Source organism: Eulemur rufifrons, chromosome 23 (assembly GCF_041146395.1).
Source record: "Eulemur rufifrons isolate Redbay chromosome 23, OSU_ERuf_1, whole genome shotgun sequence".
NCBI lineage: Eukaryota > Metazoa > Chordata > Mammalia > Primates > Lemuridae > Eulemur > Eulemur rufifrons.
In genome coordinates this window covers 3,594,176-3,619,429 of record NC_091005.1, presented here as the reverse complement: position 1 = coordinate 3,619,429, position 25,254 = coordinate 3,594,176, and the positions used below count along the sequence as shown (strand labels likewise).

General features: G+C 40.1%; 1 protein-coding gene across 1 annotated transcript in view; it reads left to right on the top strand.

Moving 5' to 3' along the window:
• Positions 1 to 1,896: 1,896 nt before the first annotated feature.
• AMFR (autocrine motility factor receptor) overlaps positions 1,897 to 25,254 on the top strand; it is a 39,383-nt gene continuing 16,025 nt past the window's right edge. The window contains exons 1-8 of the mRNA XM_069497777.1: positions 1,897 to 2,294; positions 11,990 to 12,082; positions 15,707 to 15,871; positions 17,123 to 17,275; positions 18,736 to 18,776; positions 18,939 to 19,071; positions 20,750 to 20,883; positions 21,711 to 21,821. Coding sequence (XP_069353878.1) covers positions 2,040 to 2,294; positions 11,990 to 12,082; positions 15,707 to 15,871; positions 17,123 to 17,275; positions 18,736 to 18,776; positions 18,939 to 19,071; positions 20,750 to 20,883; positions 21,711 to 21,821 — 1,085 coding nt within the window. The 5' untranslated portion in view covers positions 1,897 to 2,039. The remainder of the gene's footprint in view (positions 2,295 to 11,989; positions 12,083 to 15,706; positions 15,872 to 17,122; positions 17,276 to 18,735; positions 18,777 to 18,938; positions 19,072 to 20,749; positions 20,884 to 21,710; positions 21,822 to 25,254) is intronic.

The window sequence follows — 25,254 nt, the reverse complement described above, 5'->3', positions numbered from 1 at the left end:
AGTTCAAGCTTCTAAAACTTTAATAAGAGCAGATCTATTAACAGCAACCCCTTTCTTACTGTGACAGGACAAGTTTGGTGTGTGGTATTTTATAACAATATTGTGGCTTGGATTGAATATTGATCACTAGTTAGTATAGTTTAAGAATTATGGTGGCTCAGATCTTGACCTGTAAAATATTATAGAACACCTCCCTGGAAAATTACTGTCCTCATTTTTAAAAAATAAAACTTGCTTTTATTTTACCAACAAAGTTTAAAGTTTAGTGTTTTAATCAAATGGCCATGGGCAGAGAACCAAAGGGAAGTGAAGTCTAATACTTATATAGGCCTCGTATAAAAAAGCATAGGTGCACAAATGTAAACTCTCCTCCAACTTCAGTAAAGCCAAACTCTACTTGCATCAAAGACCTTTTGACAAGATGTTTCTAAAAATTACATCTTGTTTCCTAGTCCCTGGGAAAAATAATTCCAGGACGAATGGTAACCTTGAGAGATTTTTTTTTTTTGTTTCCTTATCAATAGACTTTTAGAATAGTAGGCATGAAAAAGACCTTAAAAGATAATTTAGTCCTTTTTTAAAGAAAGTTTGGAAGATTCAACAAACATTTACAGAACACCTACTCTGGGCTGGGCACTATTACAGGCCTTGGGGATACCATACGGAATAAGAACCCAAAGGTAACACTTTTTTTTAGGTTTTTTTCTTCCTTTATTAACAGCTTTATTGAGATATTCACCTATTTACATACAATTCACGGTTTAAATTGTACGGTTTAAAATTCAATGATTTTTAAATATATTCACAGTTGTGCAACCATGACCTCAATTTTACATTTTCATCACTTCAAAAAGAAACCAGTACCCTTCAGCTATCACCTCCAGTCCCCTCATCCTCCCTTCCCTAAACAACCACTAATCTATTATACTTTCTGTGTCTGTATGTTTTCACCTATTCTGGACATTTCATATCAGTGGAATCACATACAGACTTTTGTGTCTGGCTTGTCTTACCATGTTTTCAAGGTCTGTCCATGTTGTATCAGTACTTCATTTTATGGCTGAATAATATTACATTTCATGGATTCCCCACATTTATCCACTCATCACTTGATGGACATTAGGATTGTTTCCACTTTTTGGTTGTTATGAATAATGCTATCAACATTTTCGTACAAGCTTTGTATGGAGGTATGTTTTCGTTTCTCTTGGGCATATAACTAGGAGTGGAATTGCTAGGTCAAGTGGTCATTCTTGTTTTAACTTTGAGGAACTGTTTTCCAAAGTAGCTGCACCATTTGACACTCACACTTGCAGTGTGCAAGGGAACACATTTTTATTTCCTGCTAAATCAGGTTCTTTTTTTAGATTCTGCTGGAGGCTACTAATAAACAGAAACTTAAGACTGTTGATTATTATTTTGGGGTCAAGGCCTCTATTATTCCCTAAGCACTATGTCCCCTTTCGAACAGCCCGTAGAAGTTCTCAGGGGTAACCTGCTTTGGGAGGGGAGGGGAGCGTGTTAAAGGAACCGAAGGGGCAAGCGGCTGGAGGCCTGAGGCCCGGCCCGCCCGTCAGCGCCAGGAGGCCTGGGTCACGCCTGCGCTCCGGCCGGAGCGGGTGCCCTTTGCGTCCGCTGGCCCAGTCGAGGCGCGGTGTCAGCGGAAGATAATGCTGGCTGCTGGCCCCCAGGGCCTAAGGCCCGGGCCTACGCCCGCGAGGCGGCGGCGCGACCGCTGGGGGCGGGGGACGAAGGCCGCGCCCCCGCGCCCGTCCCGCCCGCGTCCCGCTGGGGGCGGCGGCCTGCCCCGAGCCCGCCGAGGCTCTTCCGCGCCGGCAGGGGCAGCAGCGGGAGCGGCGCGGGGCGGAGCGGCGCGAGCAGCCAGGAGCGGCCCGGCTCGGCCCGGCGCGGTGGCGGCGGCGGCGGCGGCGGCGGCGGCGGCGGCGACGCTAGAGCCCGTGGGCGCCGTTCGCGAGGCCGCCGCAGAGGCCTGGCCGCAGCGCGGGGAGGCCTGGGCTCTGGAGGCCGCCGCTACCGCCATGCCGCTGCTCTTCCTCGAGCGCTTCCCCTGGCCCAGCCTCCGCACTTACACGGGCCTCAGCGGCCTGGCCCTGCTGGGCACCATCGTCAGCGCCTACCGCGCCCTCAGCCAGCCCGAGGCCGGGCCAGGCGAACCGGAGCCGCTAACGGCCTCGCTGCAGTCAGAGCCGCCCGCGCCCGCCCAGCCGAGCGCCGGGGGACCCCGGGCCCGCGACGTGGCCCAGTACCTGCTCTCGGACAGCCTCTTCGTGTGGGTGAGCGAGGCCGCCGCGGGCCGCGGAGCGGGCGGGGGCAGGGGGCGCCTTGTCACCCATTATCGGGGGGGGGGCGTGGCTGGGGCGAGGGGCCCCCTCCCCCCGGGACCACCGAGCGTGAGCTGCTGGGGGCGCGGTCCCGCCTGAGAGAGCGCGGCTGCGGGAGCCGGGTGAGGTGTTGGGGTCCCCGCGGGTAGGGTTGCGCGGAGGCCCCGAGGGGCAGGGCCGAGTGTGGGGCTGGAGGAAGGCGCTCGGGTCGGGGGTTGCGCTGGGGAACGGGCCGGGCCCGGGGGAGGAGGACGGAGTAGAAGTCAGAGCTGGGGAGCGGAGTCGGGACTTCGGAGGGACCCTCGGGAGGGAACTGGAAACCTCAAAGGGCAGGTTCAAGGATCCGGGAGTGCGTTACCCCGCGTGTTAGCCGAAGTGGAGGGAAGTTGAAATGCTTTCCCGACTTAGTCAAGCATGGGAATGTTGTTGGCGGGTTTCCGATGAAAAGGAGAGGGCAGAGACAGGAGAATTGGGGGGAATTTTAACATTTGGGTGTGTGAGGACGTTCCCGTTGGGAGAGAGGCCGTGTTCTTCAACTTTTTTTTTTTTTTTGCCATTTATTAATAGTATTTTGATTGTCTTCTTTGGGCGCTATTCGGTGAAACAAACACCAAACAAACCGTGCTTCCTCTCTTGCTGCTTTTACGTGATGATTCAAGACGGTTTCCTTTGATGTCTGAAGGCAGCAGAACATTCAGAGTCAAGAAGCAGCCCATCATTTTAACTCAATATTTCTCCTTTTAGTGATCCATCTTATTTTTATCTTCATTTTTTTTTTTTTTGAGACAGAGTCTCACTCTGTTGCCCGGGCTAGAGTGCCGTGGCATCAGCCTAGCTCACAGCAACCTCAAACTCCTGGGCTCAAGCAATCCTCCTGCCTCAGCCTCCCGAGTAGCTGGGACTACAGGCATGCGCCACCATGCCCTGCTAATTTTTCTGTATATATTTTTAGTTGTCCATATAATTTCTTTCTATTTTTTAGTAGAGACAGGGTCTCATTCTTGCTCAGGCTGGTCTCGAACTCCTGACCTTGAGGGATCCTCCCGCCTCGGCCTCCCAGAGTGCTAGGATTACAGGCGTGAGCCCCCTCGCCCGGCCTGGTGATCCATTTTAAAACAAGTTTTCAGGGTTGTCTTCCCCCTCAAGATAAGCAGCATTTACAAGGCATAAGTGCTGGTTTCGTTTATTAGAACAGATAATTTCAGTGTGGGCAGATCAACAGTATTTTGGCTAAAGAATTTTGCATTCACCTTGGCCTTGAATACTTCTTATGTACACCCCACAGTGATCAGAAAAGTTACTCCAGGATTTAAAGTCTGTCTCTTGGATTTACCGTGGCTTCTTGGATCTTGTCTCCTGCAAGTTCTCATGTGGGGCTGAAAGTAGGCTGTAAATGACTGAGAGATTAATATTCCAAGTTTATAGAATGATATGCAACTCATTTGTTCTAATTAATCCCACTGGGCTTCATCAGGAAGCAGTGGGATTTATGAACTCTGGGAGCTGTGGATTAAGTCTCCTGGTCCTTCTGATGAAGAGTTTAGTAGAAGGCAGTGAGCTGTGAAGTTCCTGTTTCTCTACTGTGTAAAGCCGAACCTTACACTATCAAAGAAGGCAGAAGAGAAAGTAACCACATCTCTTGTTTACTTTCAAATCTATTTTTGCATTTGAGTTAGCAGGTAAACAAAGTGATATGAAGGGTGCTTTTGCCAAATTTTAACTTTATAACGCAGTCTTTGGTATATTTGTTTCAAGTCTAAGATATAAATAAGTCTGAGAAGTAACCATTATTGTATTTATATAACAGCTGATATTGCTTAATGACTTTTCCCCCTAGGAGTTTCTTCTTATAAAACTCATGTTCAAATTCCAAAGTTGATACCTCTTCATAAAACATTACATAAAGCCTGTTGATTTTTCTGTGAAAATTATTATTTTTAAGAAAATTTCCATTTCTTCCCAGCTTTTTCGGTAAAGGTGTTGTCTCATGCAAGTTTATCATTTCTTCCTATTGATGATACTTTCTGAGTTGATTCTTGTACTGTTTTTCTTCTGTCTTTCCTCTGGGATTGTCACATGTTCATTTTGGCCTTCCTTGGTTTCTCAGACCCTCCATGAGCGCACTGTAAGTTTTCCTTATCACCCATTATATATTTTCTGCTTTAGCAGCTGAGTAGAAGTCATAATCTCAAAGGCCTTCCTCAGTGGCCTGGCAGATAAAATTGTTGAGTGAATACTGTATGTAGTGGTGGGGCCTTTGTCTAATGGATCCTCCTTGCACCCTCCCCAAATGTCATTGAATTCAGATTCATTTTTTTCAAAAACTGCCAGCCAAGGCCAAGCAAGACAAAATAAAAACTGATCCTTCTGCCAATTTGCAAATCCTGCTAGCTATTATCTAGCATGTTGAAATCTCTAAAAGTTATCTTTATAGAGCACAATTTAGAATAATATAGTTCTTATAGCATCTCAGGAGGTTTTTTGATTAACAAACTCAATTTAAAACCTTTCAAAGGCATTATTTTGGGCACTCTGGAAGGTGTATTTGGGAACACTTTCTCCCTACCTTCAATAATATGGCAAAATTGAATAAGTCATAATAGATATATAAACAAAATGCAGTGGAGTTTGGAGGCAAGAGAAAGGAATTGTGCCTAGGGGAGGACTCATGGAAAGTGGTGGTTGAACTTAGTCTTGGAAGATGGGAAGAGGTAGAGAAATGAGCATGTGAAGCTCAGTGTAGCCTGGGGAGGGCAGTGCTGGGCATATACCGAGTGGTCCATAAACTGGGCTGTTAAATTAAAAATCCGTTGGATCTTCTGATTTAAGAGGGAGATTGAGAAAGTGAAGACGAGACCCAGGGGTACAGGAGCAGGTGTGATAGGAAGGAAGGAGTAAGCAAGCCCTTTGAAGGTTTATTTCTCATTGTGGCCCTCTGGCAACTGGGTTTGTTGCCATCTGGGGTAGTTGTAAAATGTAGTTTCCTGGGCTCTACCTGGAGATGCATTGCAGGGAAAAGGGTGGAACCTTGGAATCTTCATTTTAATGAATGCCCTCAGTGATTTTAGGCACACTAGTGGTTGAGAAACTGACCTAGGAAGATGATGGAGTATGGGGTGAAGATTGTGTAACCTTGACCTTGCCTGTTTTTTTTTTTCTTTCTTTCTTTTTTTTTTTTTTGGAGACAGAGTCTCGCTCTGTTGCCTGGGCTAGAGTGCTATGGCGTCAGCCTAGCTCACAGCAACCTCAAAGTCCTGGGCTTAAGCTATCCTCTTGCCTCAGCCTCCTGAGTAGCTGGGACTACAGGCATGCACCACCATGCTTGGCTAATTTTTTCTGTATATTTTTAGTTGTCCAGCTAATTTCTTTCTATTTTTAGTAGAGACGGGGCCTCGCTGTTGCTCAGGCTGGTCTTGAACTCTTGAGCTCAAGCGATCCTCCTGCCTCGGCCTCCCAGAGTGCTGGGATTACAGGGGTGAGCCACCACGCCCGGCTGACTTTGCCTGTTCTACCAAGGAGTGTGGACATTATTTTGTGGACTGTGGGATGCTATTGATGGGGTTTAGGTAGAGGTGGGGCACAGAGAAGTGGGAGGACTGTCAAAATGAGATGATTTTTTTCGGAAAACAGTCTATGGAAGCAGTGGGGAAGATAGATTTATATATCACCCAAAAAGAGAGAGAGAAAAAAGATTTATGTAGAGTGGGAAGAGGACAGGTGATTACCTAAAACCACCTCCTCCCAAGGAGGCCTCTCCAGGTGGCATGATACTGAGAACAGGTTTGGGGGAGGCTGTAGGGGTTTTATACTAATAAATACGCAGATTTGACCCGATCACTTGTTTCCCTATATGTCTTTTTAGAACTTCCATTCTAAAGTTTTATTCCAGATAAGTTTTTGTTATTCATTTCTAGGCTTATGTTATATTGTTCAGATGTGACTTCCATTGAACCATCTCTTAGTCCATTCCAGCATTGTTTCAGATTGTTCAGGTGTTTTGGCTTTTCTCCTTCTTTATTCTTGTTCATTATTTTCATTACTTTCCCTTTTCTGTTTTTTTACAGATTCACTTCTGAAATTGTAAGAGCAAGACATGTAGATGGAGAATTAGAAATATAAAACACATGTTAAGGTTCTCACTTAATTACATGCAGATAATATAGTATTTATTTATTTTTAGGATTTTCTTATTAAATAATTCTCCAAACAAATAATTTAAATAGAAGTCTGGAGGGGGGAAAATCACTAAAAACAAAAATGGATAAAAGTGAATTTACTATTTAGAACACATTGGCAAATTGCTCAGCCTATTTTTGTGCAGTCTTAACAGCTAAGAATGGTTTTTACATTTTTAAAGGGTTGTAAAAAAATTAATAAGGAAGAATACAGAGCCTAAAATATTTACTGAGAGCCTTTTAAAGAAAAAGTTGCCAACTCCTGTTTTAAAGAGCCTGTTTTCACATAGTTATAAAACTTAAGAGTTGGAAGTGACTTACTAGCTCTGAGTCTTTATGAATTGAATACTCCAAAGAATAGGAGAGAAAAATGTTTGCTCCAGAAATGTTGGGGCAGCGAAAGGGAAAAAAGACTAAACTCATAAATAATTGGATATGAGCCTAGATAAATTAAAAATAAAGGGAACACCTTCTGGGTAAGGAGGAAAAGAACTGCTATTTGGTTACTTCCTAGGTGTGCTTTGCATACATGCTCGCATTTATCTCCCTAATATTGTGAAAAGAGGAATGCAGTAATTATTGATGTGATAAGGAGGAGTATGCATCTTAGTATTTTATATTTGTCTCTGGGAGCCTGCAGAGAGGCAACAACATGTACATTGTCCTTACAAGGAGGAAACCACCAAATGGTGATGGGGAGGGGGTCTTGGTGTTAGGTAGGAGTCTAAGAAATACCCAAATTGATCATATCTTTGAGACAGTCCCTGGTAGTTTTAACACCATGTCATCACAAACTCATAAATAATCCCCCATTGGTGGGTCAAAAATACCTCCATGCTTACATAGTGATAAATGTAGCCATACGATTTTGTTAATCACTTTCCTACCTTTTCCTGCCAGGCAGGCCGAACTGTTTTATAATTTACTTTCTGTTTTCTCAAGAAAAGTAGAACCATTCTGGGAGGGAAATTTTCTTTCAGGGCCTTAGAGTAAAGGGAATTAACTTTAAGCTTGATTAAGTAGGGGTTGCTTGGGCCACTGCTGTCTGACTTATTATAGACTGTTCAGGAACAAGCAAAACTTATTTTTGTTTTGTGTAGATTAATTAAAAAAAAAGGCATTTGCTGAGTTTAGAAAAAAATTAAAGTTTTCATAGCTGTATAGCTGTGAGAAACTTTTCTGGAGTATTTTAATGTGGTAATACTACGTGTTTTAATAAGCTTAACTTGTGACTTTGGTCACCCAGCTTTGGTTTGTTACTCATCAGTTTGCCATCATATGGTGAGAAAAATAATGTGAACTTTCAGAACTGGTCAGATTAGTTTAGTAGATTCTAAACTTTAAAAAAATTAATTAAAAAAATAGACAACATGTGCTCATGGTACAAATAAACAGTACAGAAGTGATAGGCAATGAAAAGGAAATCTCCCTGTCATGTGCTTCTGTCTGCTAGAAATGGCCATTACTAGTTTCTTATAATTAGTGCTGGTGATAAGTGGGAGACTAAGAAATACCCAAATTGATCAAGTCCTTGACACACTTCATATCTACATATTATACAAACTTGTATGTGTACATACTCTTTCTTTCTTACAGAATGTAGCATAGCATAGTAATCACATTTCTGCATTGTGCTTTTTTTTTCAGTGAATAAATTATCCGGAAGTTTCTACATAATGCTAGTAAATATAAAGTTACCAAATTGGTTTTACTGGCTTCATTTATATTCCGCTGAATGGATGTTTTACAGTTTATTCAGCTAAGTCTCCCTGATGGACTTTTGTTTTCTGTTTTTCTGCTATCATAAACAGTGCTTCAGTGAATCCCTTATCCTTTAAGTTTGGATTCTGCCTGCAAGGAAAAATTAGTTAGCTCTGCAGAGCAGATAAAATGAAGTTAGTGCTTTGGGATTTGCTTTTAAATGAGGAATGGTACAATTACGTTTCTTTCAGACAGGTTAAGTATCCCTTATCCAAAATGCTTGGGACCAGAAGTGTTTCAGATTTTAGTTTTTTTTCAGATTTTGGAATGTGTGCATACACATAATGAAAAATCTTGGGGACGGGACCCAAGTCTAAACATGAAACTCATTTATGTTTCATTTACACCTTACACACATAGCCTGAAGGTAATTTTATTTTTCTCTTGAGAACACTGGATAAACTCTGTGTTGTGCACCTGTGTTTTGACTATGACCTGTCACATGAGGTCCGGTGTGGGATTTCCCACTTGTGGTGTCATATTGGTGCTCGAAAAGTTTCAGATTTTGGAGCATTTTGAATTTTTGGATTAGGTAGGCTCAACCTGTGTTTGCAGTTTTTCAAGCCTTTGTCCAGTAAGATTGAGAAGATATCATATGCTTATTGCAATGAGACAGTATTTGTGGAATTAAGACATTTTTCTATAAATAGACTTAGAATAAATAGTTAATAATCATTAAGGTGTTTTAAAAAATATTTTGTTCATAATCTTAAAATAATTTTTAGTTGCTTCCCATCCTTTGTAGTGTTGGCTTTCATATAAAATTCACAAAAGGTTCTTTTTTTCTTTTTACAGAAATTGCCTTTCTAGTATCATTATACTTTCTCAAGCCTTTTTTTCCTTCTTAGCCATGCCAATTTTCAGATCTTCTATTTGCATTAAAACAGAAAGTGGTTATCTATGGGTGATGGAATTATGAGAGACTTTTACTTTTTTTTGGTATATCAAAGATACAAATGTTTTTTACCTTCTTTTTGAACTTAAAGACTTTATAAAAAAAAGTTTAACTGAGAAATAGTAATTAATACTTTACTTTTTGTTTTGTAGCCCAAGATGCACAAGAATGCTGTCTCGGATAAAGAAATGATTAAAAGACTCTAAATTTGATTTCTTCTTCTTTACTATGATAGTAGCCTGCTTAGTCTCTTGTGGGATCACTTACCATGTTCTGTGTCTTATGGATTCTTTTTTTTTTTTTTTTTGAGACAGAGTCTCACTCTGTTGCCCGAGCTAGTGTGAGTGCCGTGGCGTCAGCCTAGCTCACAGCAACCTCAAACTCCTGGGCTTAAGCGATCCTACTGCCTCAGCCTCCCGAGTAGCTGGGACTACAGGCATGCGCCACGATGCCCGGCTAATTTTTTGTATATATATATTTTAGTTGTCCATATAATTTCTTTCTATTTTTAGTAGAGACGGGGTCTCACTCTTGCTCAGGCTGGTCTCGAACTCCTGACCTCGAGCGATCCACCCGCCTCGGCCTCCCAGAGTGCTAGGATTACAGGCGTGAGCCACCGCGCCCGGCTGTCTTATGGATTCTAAAAGCTCTTTGAGTTTAAGGTTCAGATTCCCCTCACTTTTCTAATCTCCTACATGCCTTGAGCAAGTGCTAAATTTGTTGCATTTATTTTTAAAATTCGTATGCCTACATGCAAAAACAGGAAGAATTCTGTTTAAAAAATTGTATTATAATTAAGCTGGGGGATATTTGGGGGATGTGGCTTGGGGGGTTGTGGTTTTGTCTTACAACAGTTCTCTTCATTAAAATGGCTGAGATTGGTTTAGATCACAACAAAGGTGAGCCTTCTTTTTTATCTCTTCCATCTCCTGAAAAATTAGCATTCCAAGTTATCTGGACAATGGGTCTGTCACACAAGGAAGTCACAAATTAGGAAGTCACAAATTAGGATGTTTTAGGTAACTGGGTTTTTTTCCCCCCTAGTTATTTGAAGGATGTAAGTACCAAAACTTTACTTTTTAAACAGAACCATTTTTGTTTCAGTATTTTAAAACTATATCACATAACTTCCTTGCCCCGTTAGGCAGGCAGAATAGGAGTTAGTCATTTGTAATGAATTGGGGCTTCCATTATGTGTTCTACCAAAGGGATGGATGGTATGAGATACTAAAGGAAACCTGAAGAGATCTTAGGGAGCTTGCCTGCTTCAATTACTGTTTTCCTTCACCTTTCTTTCTTTTAAATTGTCATTTGCTCCTAAAAGTAGAGGGAAGAATGATTTGGAAAGAGCAATATGGTCGGTCACTTTCCTGTAAACTTAGTGAATCAAAGGTTGAAGCAGCCTTTACATTGAGCTGGTGTTTCCTTTCCATTTGATCTCAACAAATGTCATTTCTACTGTCTTTATCAAGGCCCTTTTGGCTTTTTTGGTTCATTCAGAGTTTTAAAAATCATTTCAGCATCAGTTATGTCTGTGATCCCCACACCTCAATCCCCCCACCCCCGCCCACACAGCAGAAGGTGAGTGGTGTGTGAGGGAGCAAAGCTTCATCTCTATTTACAGCTGCTCCCATCGCTGGCCTCCTGTCAGATCAGCGGTGACATTAGATTCCCATAGGAGCATGAACCCTACTGTAAACTGCACATGGGAGGGATCTAGGTTGCAGTTCTTTATGGGGATCTAATGCCTGATGTTCTGAGGTGGAGCTGAGGCGGTGATGCTGGCGCCGGGGAGCGGCTGCAAATACAGATTATCATTCTCAGAGAGGCTTGACTGCACAATAAATGTAATGCGCTTGAATCATCGTGTAACCATCCTCCCCCCACCCCTGTCCGTGGAAAAATTGTCTTCCATGAAACTGGTCCCTGGTGCCAGAAGGGTTGGGGACCGCTGAGTTACGTGATATGCTGCACTAACCTCTTGTTCAGGAACAGTCTGCTCTTCCATTTTGTAAGCATTAAAATTTGTTGTTTAGGTATAAGGATATCCATCCCTTAATTGTTTAAAAAAAAAATTTCCTCACAGACTGTTGAAGAAGGCCTTGGTTTTGCATGGTATCTTTCATTTCTCAGCCCCTCCTACCAGTTTTCTTTTCCTTCTTTTTGTTTTCCCGGTTCCGGCCCTCCCCCCTCCTCCCACCGCCATAATGCCTCAGAACCTTTACTTTGAAGCCAACACCAAGCACGGAGAGCATTTACTTTTTGGTTGGCAGATTGTCCCATTGCAATACCTGTTAAAATATACCTATTTTTTGGTTATCAGTTCTTCATGGTCTTTTGACCTTTTTGTAGCCATCAAGCCTTTTACCCCCTGACCTCCTATTTGTTTGGCAGGGCAGGATACTTGGGTGCAGGATTTTACTGTTCCTAATAACTTCATTTTCTAGAACAGTTTTCTTCAAGGCTATCAAAATCTTAATGTAGGAAATGATGTGCCGGGGAAGTACTTGCAGTTTACAAGGTTCATACAGTTTTGTACATACAGTACAAAGTTTACATACAGTTCAGTTAAGACTGAAAGGTAAGGTGGTCTGCTAGAGGGTGGATATTGAGACCAGGAACTGGGAATTAACTGGTAAACTGATGGCTCTCTTTGCCACTCCTCATCCTTACCCCCACTGCCCATAAAATCGTGCCCACATTTGGAAAGGCTCAATCGTTGGAAATGATGGCTGAATTCCTAATATGAAATTTTTAGAGCTGCTTTCAGTTTTCAACAGGAGAAAATAAACTTTCTTTCTTTGATTTGTGTACAGGTTCTAGTAAACACTGCTTGCTGTGTTTTGATGTTGGTGGCTAAGCTTATCCAGTGTATTGTGTTTGGCCCTCTTCGAGTGAGCGAGAGACAGGTAAGTCTAGATAGAAAGGACGGATTCTTGTGACCAGGCCTATATTTTGTAATTTGTATTTGGTATAATTTCAAACTTATGAAAAAGTTCCATGAATATTGCAACAAACTCCTATATATCCTTTATCTAGATTCACCAGTTGTTATAATATTTTGTTCCATTTGCTTTAATATTGATTTTTTGTTTATAAATACATTTTTTTTCTGATCCATTTGAGAATAAGTTGTGGACATCATACTCCTTTACACCTAAATACTTCAGTATGTATTTTCTAAGAGTAAGGACATTTTCTTACATAACCACCGTGCAATGCTTAAAATCAGGAAATTTAGCAACGATACTTTGTCTAGTCCACAGTCTGTATTCAGTGGAGCCAAGTTGTCCTAGTATTGTTCTTTGTAGCAATTTTCCCCATGACTTTCGTGAATGTAGTTTTTAAAGAAGCATAGATTTTTAGTTTGATCATAAATAATACTCTTTAGAATATGGGTTCTTTTCCAAAGGAATTTACTGAGAGATTTTTCTCTATGGAAAAGTAAATTAAGATTCATTGTTCCACAAACATAAAATTATGGGACTTGTTCTTGTTTTAGGTTAGATTGTCAGGCACTTGAACATAACTCTCACAATGTATGTGTGGGCAGGGATGCTTTCAATAAAGAATTATGCCACAAGCACACTGTACAGATTGGCAGTTCCCCAAGGATGTTAGTGGGTAGAGTGTAGAATGGTATGTTATAAAGTAAGAATTTAGAACCGGCCTTCAAAACAACAACATAAGAACAAAAGTATATTTTACTCTCTCTTATCCCAGTGATAAGACGCAGGAACTGACTATATTAAAAGTATAATGGGGCCGGGCGCGGTGGCTCACACCTGTAATCCTAGCTCTCTGGGAGGCCGAGGTGGGCGGATCGTTTGAGCTCAGGAGTTCGAGACCAGCCTGAGCAAGAGCGAGACCCCATCTCTACTAAAAATAGAAAGAATTATATGGACAGCTAAAAATATATATAGAAAAAATTAGCCGGGCATGGTGGTGCATGCCTGTAGTCCCAGCTACTCGGGAGGCTGAGACAGGAGGATCGCTTGAGCCCAGGAGTTTGAGGTTGCTGTGAGCTAGGCTGACGCCACGGCACTCACTCTAGCCCGGGCAACAGAGTGAGACTCTGTCTCAAAAAAAAAAAAAAAAAAAGTATAACGGTGGCTTCACAGAATGGTCAAAGTGCAGTGTTCTAGTCTCTTCTTAACTACCCTTTTCATCCCAAATCTCCTTTTATAAATTCAGATGAGGTTCCAGTTTAGAACTGAAATGTGGTTACTCTGTGGTTGAGCCCTTTAATGCTTTAAGAAAGTAGTGCTATTTTGTTTTCCCAGAGATTTTTCCTTAGTGAATATTTAGCACTTTCTCCAAAATACCAACTACAGAGGTTTCCTAGATAGATTCAGTAGAACATAGAGGCTTTTTTTTTTTTTTTTGTAGTTACAAAAGCTCCTTTTGATACTTCTTTCTTCTTCAAATTTTTCTTCAAATTTTCTTTTCGTCTTTAAGTTTTTGATTTGTAAAACAGTAATCAGTCAGGCCAGGCAGGCCTGGTGGCTTGATCTGGCACTGGTGGGCCTTATATATGAATACTATCTTTTCCTTCTAGCTATCAGGTCAAAACTTATAGAAAACATAACCTTGAAGTATTTCAGAGATTTTTACTTTATCCAGTTCTACTTTCAGTTTTACCAGTGTAGATCACATCTTTCATGCTGTTTTGTGTTGGCTTATTTTATGATTAATGTCATCCATTGGCATTTATTAAGAACCATTTTGAGTTAGAACTCTGTAGAGTTGACATGGGTTTGCTCTGTGGGTGCTTAAAGTTCAAGAAATAGAGTAATGCTAGAGGCAAAGACATTTAATACTGAAAAAGACCAAATATTAAAATGTAAGTAGAGGTTTAGGGCAAGGAAATTTTTTGATTTTTATTATTATTTTTTTTTTAACCACTAATGCCTACCATGACACTTGTCTAAGCACTTTCCATGTATTAACTTGCAAAATCCCCCCAACAATTCTATGAGATACGCTGTTATTAGGGATGGGAAAACGAAAGAACAGGGATGTTATGTGACTTTCCTAAGGTCACATAGCAGCTAAATGGCGAAGTGAAGATTCAAAACTGGAGCACAAAATGTCATAGGTTCATCTTGTACAAGCTCCAGGTCTGGAAACAGACATTCACCAAGGATTCCTAGTCCATCTTGCTGCGTAATGGTATTTAGAAGCCAAGAGCTACACTAGCTGTGTGTGTTTATTGCTGCTGGGGTGTCTTTGCTCATGTGGTGGACAAAGTTAGGGAATACTCTCTGATTTTATTTCCATTTCATTTTGTTCTCTGTACAAGGTGTACAAAGTACAGTGTATGTAAGTTCTCAGAATAATTCTTATCTTTAAGGACTCATGTTATCAATTTGTTATGCATTTTGCTTTTTTTGTTTTTAAAACATTTTTTGAATTTGTAAAACATTTACGAGGTTCCAGTTATATATAAAAGTATACTTAGAAGTCATACTTCCATTCTTACTTTCTTCACCCTGTTCCCCCCACCCCCATAGATGGTTTGATAGTATATTTTAATATCTGGTGGGCTAGACACCCCCCCCAGTGCCTTTTTTTAGGGTAGTAAAGATTTTTAAAACTAGAAGTCCTCAGTGTAGAAAACAGTGCAGTGAACCAAATATACATGCACACTACTTATGAGAATATACACTTGGACAACTTCTTTGAAAATCAGTTGGATATTACTTATAAACCATAAACATATTTGTAATCTTTGATTTGATTATGCTGAAGATAAGATATAAAGATGTTTATTACAATGTTTTCCGAATGGTGAAAAATTTAAAACAGTGTCGTCAGTGTCCATCTGGAACCACTAAAATGATATCTTGGTATATTCAGAGAATATTCATTGACATTGGTAAGATTTGCACAGCATGATAGGTGAAAGAAAGTAGTGTACGAAAATTAATGTGTTTTGCACATAGGAAGAAAACAAGCAAATGCATAAAAATGTTAAAGCATCGTTTTAATTTTCTTTGTACTTTTCGTGCTCTATTATGGGCTGGAAAAATGGTCATGTATTTTTATTTCTGGAGAGTATTTTTCTTTAAAGTCTAACCTTTTCTACTGCTTAAGAATATAGAAGACAGAAATACTTACAAGGATACTGATAGCCCTTACCATTCATTTTTATTGTGCATTGAAAGTATAAGGTATTTTTATTTCTTAATACATAACCAGATTAATATCACTACCCTTAAAATGGCTAAAATTCCATAACTGATTTAGGGTTAGAATCCAAAGTTTACAAATTACTTTCTGTGTGTCTCACCTCTCTTCTTCAGAGGGCTTCTTTTATCTTTCTTTCTTTTCTTTCTTCCTTTTCTTCCTTCCTTCCTTCCTTCCATCCTTTCTTCCTTTTCCTTCCTTTCCTTTTTCTCTTTTCTTATGGACAAGTGTTAGAAAGCTAAGTATAGACTGTTTCTTCCATAGAAGCCAGCTTTTGTTATGTTGACTTTTCTTAAGCCGTTAGGTGGGATGGCACTCACCTTTATAAACATTTTTCTTTTTAGCATCTCAAAGACAAGTTTTGGAATTTTATCTTCTACAAGTTCATTTTCATTTTTGGTGTGCTGAATGTCCAGACAGTGGAAGAGGTCGTCATGTGGTGCCTCTGGTTTGCTGGACTTGTATTTCTGCATCTGATGGTTCAGCTCTGCAAGGACCGGTTTGAATATGTGAGTTTTTAGCCAAGTTCTTTGCTTGCTTAGTCACACGTTTGCCAGGTCTGAATTGTGCAATATGAATGAGCCACAGCAGGCATGTCTGGGGTAGCTCTCAAGGGAAAAACTCCTGGATCCGGTATCCATTGCCTATTTCTTGAGGAACTTTCTACAGCAGCCAAGGGATGCAGAATCAGTGTCTCCTGGGGAAGTTTCCTCCCCAGCCCCATGGTGTATTACAGTACAGCCCAGGTGGGGTCAGTTCAGCTTTACAAAAAATTTTAATTCCAGTGTAAGGAAGCCTTGATACATAAACTGAATACAAATCTGGTTTCTTCTGGATATTTTCTGTTCTAGTCTCCTATTTTTGCCCCCTCTCATCCTTGGAGCTCTTCTTTCTGACTAGTTTACACTGTTTTCACCCCTGGGCCAGGACTGAATTAGGCTTCCTTGGTCACGGGAGATTGTATCCTTTTTTGTCTGGGTATGAATCTGCCTCTTGGCTTCAGGTCAGAGCTGTGCCAGTGAACCCCCACCCACTAGTGCTCATGGGTCCTGAGTAAATGTGCACCCACAATTCTGCTGTCAGTGAATCCCACTCCAGGGCCTTGTTTTCCCCCGTCTTCACCCAGTCCTCATGGACCTGGTGACCCTTGGCCTCTGTGTGAGTTAATCCCACTCTCAATGCCTTAATTTCTTTCACAATTCAACCCCCATTCATGGTCACAAACAGGAGCTTCTAACCTTCCAAACTGGTTTTTTTATCTACACCTACTACCTCAGTAATCGCAGCTCCAGGCCTTCTTTCCAGGCAGTTGCCTCTCCTTGCATAATATTAACATGACATTGTACTAGAAGTAAATCTGTACCGGATTACATTTCTGCTGCCCTATCCCTAAAGGATAGGCAAGATTGAGAAAGAAGCGCCCTCCTGAGTCCTGTAGAATGTTAGAGGACAGAATCAGATACCCTTGCAAGATTACTTCTAGAGGTTTATAATCCCAGTGGTAGGAGGATCCTTGAGAATAAGAGATGAAAATATAATGCGTATTGTTATATTTGGTAAATTAAATGATAAAGATCTCTAAATACCAGTTTATACTCATATTTGGTCATTGTAGAATTTTGCCATATAGAAATGGGATGCTTTTCTGTGCTTATCACAGGCCCCCAAGCAAGGGCGCTAAGATTGACCTTGAGTTTCTCAGTGACATTTAACACTGTCATGAAGAAGGATGAGCTGTCTTCCTGTTTTGTGCGTTTCAGCTTTCCTTTTCTCCCACGACACCAATGAGTAGCCATGGTCGAGTCCTGTCCCTGTTGATTGCTATGCTGCTCTCGTGCTGTGGATTGGCAGTTGTCTGCTGTGTCACAGGCTACACCCATGGAATGCACACCTTGGCTTTCATGGCTGCAGAGGTGAGGGGCTGGACACAGGGTTTGCTCTGATTCTATTCCTGTATATTTTCAAGGATGCTGGAAGATTATTGACAGATTGTTTTTACCCATGAAGTGATGGTTGGATATTTGGACTTTCATTTTAGCAAGCATTTATTGAGTTCCTTTTGTGTTCGGTACTGGTACTGAATGCTTTTGTGTGGTACTTACTACAACCTAATGAAAAATAATCATTTTTTCCAGCATTTATAAAGTTCTTACTATATGCCAGTAATTGTTCTAAATACTTTACATGTGTTGTCTCACTTTATTATTCCTGTTTATGAAAGGAGACACTGAAGCATAGAGGGTAAAGTGAATTGCTTCAGGTTCAGGAGAGGCAAGTGGCACAATCCAAGTTCTCTGATGGGTGGTGATTAATAATTAAATACTCCATTATAATTCTTTTTTAGATAGGGTAATTTTCAGGACAATATAATGAATGTGTAAACTTTATTCATTATTTTGAAGGAAAAATCTGAGCTATCCATGAATATTTTAAAATTTAAAAAATTTTTATTCTTTTAAATCTTTCTGAAAATACCAATTTCTGTTCAGTAGAAATCAAAATTCCTTGTATGTCCTTACATTCAGTGGTTATATTTGCTTTTTCTTCATGCCAAAGGCAAAATGCTTTTACCCATAATTACTGTTATTAATTTTAAAAAATGAGATATCAGATATACTGAAGCTAATTGGTTAATATCAAAACACTTATTAAGTTTGAACTACTAATTAGGAATTTAGTAGAGCAGAGTTAAAATTTATTTCTGGGCCAGGACATGTTGGCATATGCGTGTAGTCTTAGCTGCTTGGGAGGCTGAGATGGAGGATCATTTGAGCCTGTGAACTATAATCAGGCCACTGCATTCCAGCCTGGGCGACACAGCAAGACTCTGTCTCTGTAAAATAAATAGATAGATAGATAGATAGGTTAATAACATTCATTTCAGAGTACAACATAGAGTAAAATTAGAAAAAGAACATTTAAATACTTAAAAACATTTGCAATCCTAGTTGAATACTTTCTGTATATGAAAGGTATATAACTATACTTCCTCTTGAAATAAAATCTGTTGAAAACTTTATTTACACTGACTTATATTAATTAGTTTGCTTTAGATATATTGTATTATAAAACACTATTTGAATGATATTTATATTTGCGTTTTTTGGTTCCCTAACTTTCAGTTATTAATAATATTAGGCCAAACTTTGAAAAACATACACCTAAAAATAAATACATTCAATTGGGCCTATTGGATCATACTATAGTGTATACTTTTAGCTTGTTATTGTTTATTCTTTTAAGACAACTTGAACAATCTGCTTTTTAATTGAACTGAGAAATGTTTGTCTTTTATGATTTTATAAAAGTGAGTTTGGCCTGAGCAATTCTAAATTTTACTAAAAAATATATGTACATGTATCCTTTTTTATAGTCTCTTCTTGTGACAGTGAGGACTGCTCATGTGATTTTACGGTGAGTAGAAATTGGAGGGAGGTGATTGAGATCTCGTACAGTTGATTTTAAGATATAATAGGTATAAGATATATAAAAATGTGGGTTTTTTTTTTTAACATATTTAAGGCCAGTTCAGTTGTAATGGTAAATTATTAAGGTGTTTTTCTCTTTTCATTGCAGATATATAATTCACCTCTGGGACCTCAACCACGAGGGGACCTGGGAAGGAAAGGGAACGTACGTGTATTATACAGATTTTGTAATGGAGCTCACTCTGTTGTCCCTGGACCTCATGCACCACATTCACATGCTGGTAAGTTCCCTCACGAGGAACTCTGAGGGCTAGACTTTCAGAATCAGGAAGCTTGGTTTGTATATTTAAAAAATGAAATCTTTGGAATAAGATGTGGATGAACCACTTAAAAGACTATAAAAATGAATGCGGCTGTGTGGTTGGTTGGTTTGTTTGTTTGTTTTTTTTTTTTTTTTTTTTGCCATTGGGTATAAAGCAGTGTCATGGAACGACTTTGGCTGTGCCCAACTCAGGAGGTGTTTGCTGTTCTTGAAGACTTAGTTCACTCCGCTGACCAAGTCAGTAGATAATTCTTTTAGCGTGAAATTAAGGGGCTGCTTCTCCCCATGGTCTCTATGGCTTTTAATATTTGGCAGTTACTTTGTAATGGGAGTTCCTGCAGTGTTAGCTACTTCATGGATTCATACATTTTCCGTCTTTATAATTAAAAACAAAGTCCTTATACTTAATTCCTGCTTCCTTCAATGTTTACGTTTTAATTTGATGTATTAGATATTAACAATGTTGTAAATCTGCTTCATTGGTTAGCACTTCAGTCTTCTAATAATGGTGAGAATCAACATAGTTGATGGGCAATTTATTTAAATTATAAGCCTATTCACAGTAGCATTGAAAAAGTATTGGGTTAGACACAGCACATTTCTAAGTCTACTTTTTGAAAGTAACTTTGAAAATGTACTGTTTTTTAAAAAAGTGCCAAGTGTAGTAGCTTGTGCCTATAGTCCTGGCTTGTGGTGAGGCTGGGGCAGGAGTATTGCTTGAGCCCAGGAGAGTGAGACCAGCCTGGGCAACATAGCGAGATCTGTCTCAAAAAAAAAACCCCTAGAAGCATAATAATTCTTCTGTTAAAAAAAAAAAAAAAAAAAGACCCCTGCCAAAAAAGGGAAAACAAATGCCCAGAGATAACTGTTAACATTTTATTGTATTTATTAATAACTGCTTCTTTATATATTCAAATATATACATTCATAAATTGAGATCAAGTTTTGGTCATATAGTTTAATTTTTTTAGCCAATGTATTATGAACATTTTCCTATGCTAGCAACAATTCTTCTAAATCATTTTAATACCTTAGGATAAAAATTTCATCATATAGATGTGCCATGATTTAATTAACCAAAGCCTTGATGGGCTATTTAGATTGTATTCAGTTGTTTGCTATTTTATATCTTTACATAATTTATCACATACTAGTTTTATAATGATAATTATATCCTGCTTTTTTCACTTAACAAATATTATTTTCCCATGTAATTGACATTTAAAACTGTTACATATAAAAATAGAGTATTAATACGTAATTGTATATTACAATAAATATAATTAATGACTATATAACATTATATGAGTTTACAGCCTAACTGTTCCTCTGCTGGGCATTTTGTTCATTTTCATATTTTCTTTTTTGTAATTGCATGGATAGGCCTGTTTTTGCTTAAAGGTTCTAAATTTCTGATTAGTTTCTCAGGAGAGATTGCTGGTGATGGAATGACTGGGCTCAACAGTGTGTACGTTGTTTAGGGTAATGAAATACGCATATGCATTTGCTTTCTGAAAGATTGTTCAGAGTTCACCATCACCAGCAATTAAGAGCTTCTACTGCACTCTGCACCTCATCAGTAGCAGGTTCACATTCATTTCCTTGTGTATTTTACTCTCTTTTTCTCTATGTTCAAGTTATTTGGCAACATCTGGTTGTCCATGGCCAGCCTAGTCATCTTTATGCAGCTGCGTTACCTGTTTCATGAGGTGCAACGTCGGATTCGTCGGCACAAGAACTATCTGCGAGTGGTTGGAAACATGGAAGCCAGGTAAGAGAGCACTGATTGATGTCGCCCAAGTTTACTCCTTTTAGCTCTTCAAAAATAATAAATCCCAGAGTATAACAGAACTTGATTTTGTAAACTATTAACAGAATGGTGAGGAATATGGGCTCTGGAGTCCGACTGCCTGGGTGTGAATCCTCACTGAGTTGCTACGTGACTTTGGGCAATTTACTTAACTCCTGTGCCCCAGTTACTTCATCTCCAAAATAGTGATGATAACAGAACCTTCTTCCTGGAACTGTTGGGAGAATTTCATAATATAATTCATGTACTTAGAATAGTACTGGGCACACAGTGCTTAATAAGTATTAGGTTATCATTATGTCATTGTTTTATCGTCATTCCTATCAAATAGAAGGTTCCTTGGGTTTCTGCCCTCTTCCTTTCATGAAGTTGGGCCTCTCAATTATTCTTCAGACCTGCGTGTTTTCATGTACACTTAACTGAAGGAGGCACTCACTTGCCAACTGAGGCTAAACCAAGCCCGAAGGTGTAAGATTAATGGGTTTCCTCTCTGCACAGGGGACAGTTTGGATCTCTGAGGGTCTTAGTCCTCTAATTTGCCCAGAAGTGTTTTTTTAAGTCATCACTAACAGCAGCCATTATTAAGCCAAAGTTAGTTTCTGTGCGTAAGTTTCTCACTCGCTTTTTAATGGGCTGTGAAGAGAAAGCACGTTTTGATTGTGAAAAATTTTTTACTGAACACGATTTCTCTGTAGTTGTGCTGTTATAAAGGTGAAGTGTATAAAGTGGTGTTGAGTATGTGTGTGGCATTGACAGCGATTCCTGCTGGGCTTGTTTTGTGTTTGCAGGTTTGCGGTTGCGACTCCAGAGGAGCTGGCTGTCAATAATGACGACTGTGCAATCTGCTGGGACTCCATGCAGGCTGCAAGGAAGCTGCCCTGTGGACATCTTTTCCACAAGTAGGAGCTTCGTGAAGGGCCGCTTGGGACTGTTACTCTGTCCGGGGCACGTGGGTGCTTTTTGTACCCAGGCTCAAGACTAATCCTAGCAGAGGGCTGGGGACACCTCAGCCTGGCCTTGTTGCTGACACTGAGTGTTAAGGGAAGCTCATGAGTGTTTTCTTTATCCCTTAGCCTCTTCCCTGTTCACAGAACTGTTTCCCATCCACAATTTGCCATCTTAATTTCAGGGTGTGTTAGCAGTCTTCACATTGCTCATTTCAGCTCTGAGGTACAGCACATATGCCTGTAAGATTTAAAAGAAAGGGCTGGGGGGACGCCTTTGCTTTCAAACAGCTTGTTACCTAACTGGGAAGAGAGAATATGTATTTTTGCATTTTGCACATGCCCAAAAGAAGCAGAAAGACACACGTCAGAGAGGTGGACTGGGATGAACAGTGCAGAACTGTGACTGCTGCTATCAAGGATTACAAAATAGGCTCCTCTGTAAACCTTCACGATTGGAGTAGTAGATGTGCTATTTATTTTCAGAGATCTCATAGGGACTTAATCTGTTTAACCTAAATCTTTCTTTTTCTAGATTTGATGTTTTGATGTTGCTAGACCTTGAAGTATTTTTTGGCCTTTTGCATCGTAGTCATTTTTGCATGTTGAGAAAGTTCTGATCTTTATGTCTTTAATCCTTCTTTCCTTATTTTATATTCCCAAGTAGTTTTTCTTCTCCTTTTTAATATTAGAAGGGCTCTGGATCTGGAGTCTCAGTAACACAACAAATTTATTGACAGATTTTTTCATGCCCTGGATGCTGTGTTGGGCTTTCGAGATAAAATGAAAATGACATGTGTGATCTTTGTTCTCATAGAGCTTACAGTCTAATGGAGGAGTCAAACGCAAATTAACCAGGCACATTTATGAAAGTAAAAGTATCAATTGAGATTAGTGCTCTAAAGGAAAGGAACATGGTTCTTGAGAGCTGGCAAGAAAGGAATCTGACTCAAATTTGGGGGAAGTGACTCTTGAGGACAAGTAGTAGTTAAATCAGCAAAGGAAGGGGTCAGGTGGAAGAGTATTTGAGTCAGGGAGCATTTCTGCAGCAGGAGGGAATGTGGTGTGTTGAAGGAACTGAAAGAGAATCTATGTGACCAGAAGTCTGAGAGTAAGTGGGAGGAGTATTTGCTGAGGCAGGAGAAGCAGGCAGGATCAGGAGGGCCACTGGGAGGGGTGAGAAGCCCTTGAAGGTGCTTAGGGGTTGGTGGATAATGTCTGCAGTTTGAAAAATCAGGGGGGGCAGTTAGTAGCTGCTGCAGTGGTTCAGGGGGACGTTGAGAGTGGCCTGGAGTGCAGTTAAAGAGAAGATGGATTTGAGGAGGATTAGGGAGGGTTCGGTGCTGGAAGGGCTGAGGGACAGTGATGAATGGGAGCCGTGTCAGGGTTTCTCGTAGTTTTGTGGCTTGTGCGGTTGATTGTATAGTGGTGCTGTTTGTTTAAGTTGGGAAGACCAGGGAATTTGCACGCATTTCTCAAAATCCTTTCAGTTAGCTCCAAAGGAGCTTGGAAGCTAGTTGGGAAGAAAACTCAGAGTATATTTTAGCCCAGAAGTTATATTTTCAACCATATGATTTGATTAATTTTAGAATTTATATTTTTTGATTGAGGCAAAATTCACATAACATACAATTAACCATTTTAAAATATACAATTCAGTGGCATTTAGTGCATTTACAATGTTGTGCAACCATCCTTCTGTCTAGTTACCAAACCTTTTCATCACCCCACAATAATGCTCCGTACTCACTAAGTAATCACTCCTGCTGTTCCTCCCTTCCTGCCACCTGGCAACCACCGAGCCACTTTCTGTCTCTGTGGATTTGCCTGTTCTGGACATTTCATATCAAAGGAATCATACAATATGTGACCTTTTGGGACTGGCGTCTTTCACTTAGCATAATGTTTTTGTGGCCATCCAAATTGTAGCATGTATCAGTACCTCATTCCTTTTTATGGGTGACTTTAAATAGTTGTGTAATAATTAAACAACTTGTTTACCCATTCATCCATGGATGGATATTTTGGTGGTTCCTACATTTTAGCTATTGCAAATAATGCTGCTGGGAACATCTGTGAACAAGTACCAGTGTGGGTACCTGTTTTCGCTTCTTTTCAGTGTATGCCTGGATCATACGATCATTCTATGTTTAGCTTCTTGAGGAACTGCCAAACTGTTTTCCGTAGCAGCTGCACCATTTTATATTCCCACCAGCAAAACATGAGAGTTTCCGTTTTCTTCACATTCTTGCCAACACTTGTTATTTTCTGTTTTTCTTATTATATCCGTCCTTGTGGGTATAAAGTGTATCTCACTGTGGTGAGTTTTGTTTTTTTTTTTTTTTTTTTTTTTTGAGACAGAGTCTCACTTTGTTGCCCGGGCTAGAGTGAGTGCCATGGCGTCAGCCTAGCTCACAGCAACCTCAAACTACTGGGCTCAAGCGATCCTACTGCCAGGGCCTCCCGAGTAGCTGGGACTACAGGCATGCGCCACCATGCCCGGCTAATTTTTTCTCTATATATTTTTAGTTGTCCATATAATTTCTTTCTATTTTTAGTAGAGACAGGGTCTCGCTCTTGCTCAGGCTGGTCTCGAACTCCTGACCTTGAGTGATCCACCCGCCTCGGCCTCCCAGAGTGCTAGGATTACAGGCGTGAGCCACCGCGCCCGGCCTGTTTTGTTTTTTAGTAATAATTCTCAAATGTAATTTTTTATTGTAGAATATTCATAACATAAAACTTACCATTTTAACCATTTTTAAGTGTGCAGTTTGATGGCATCAGGTCCAATCACATTGCTGTACAATCTTCATCACCATTCATCTCCAGAACTTTTCATCTTTCCAAATTGAAACTCTGTTTCCATTATACAGTAAGTCCCCTTCTGCCCTTCCCCCAGCTCTTGGCAAACACCGTCTATTTTCTGTTTCTATGAATTTGACTACTCTGGGTACTTCTGCTGACTTTAGGTTTGGTTTGCTCTTTTTCTGGTTCCCTCGGTATAAAATTAAGTTGTTGATTTGAGAGCTTTCTTCTTTTTTAGCAATAAATTTCCCTCTGAACATTGCTTTCACTGTATCCCATAAGTTTGGGTATGTTGTGTTTTTGTTTTCATTTGTCTCAACATACCTGATTTCCCAAGAGATTTATTCTTTGATCCGGTGGTTATTTAGGAGTTAAGATTTAATATTAAAACACTTGTCTGCCTTGGGTTGAGTGAACAAATCATTGTTAGGACATCTTCTTGCTTTGCTTTACTTTGTAGCTTTGGTAATGGAATGGAAGCAGGGTCCTTTGCCAGTAATCTTAAGGCAAATTCATTTTAATCTGTGGTACAAGTAGATGTCTAGATTCTAGTAGACACAGTGGCTAGATAGTTTGTTGCTAT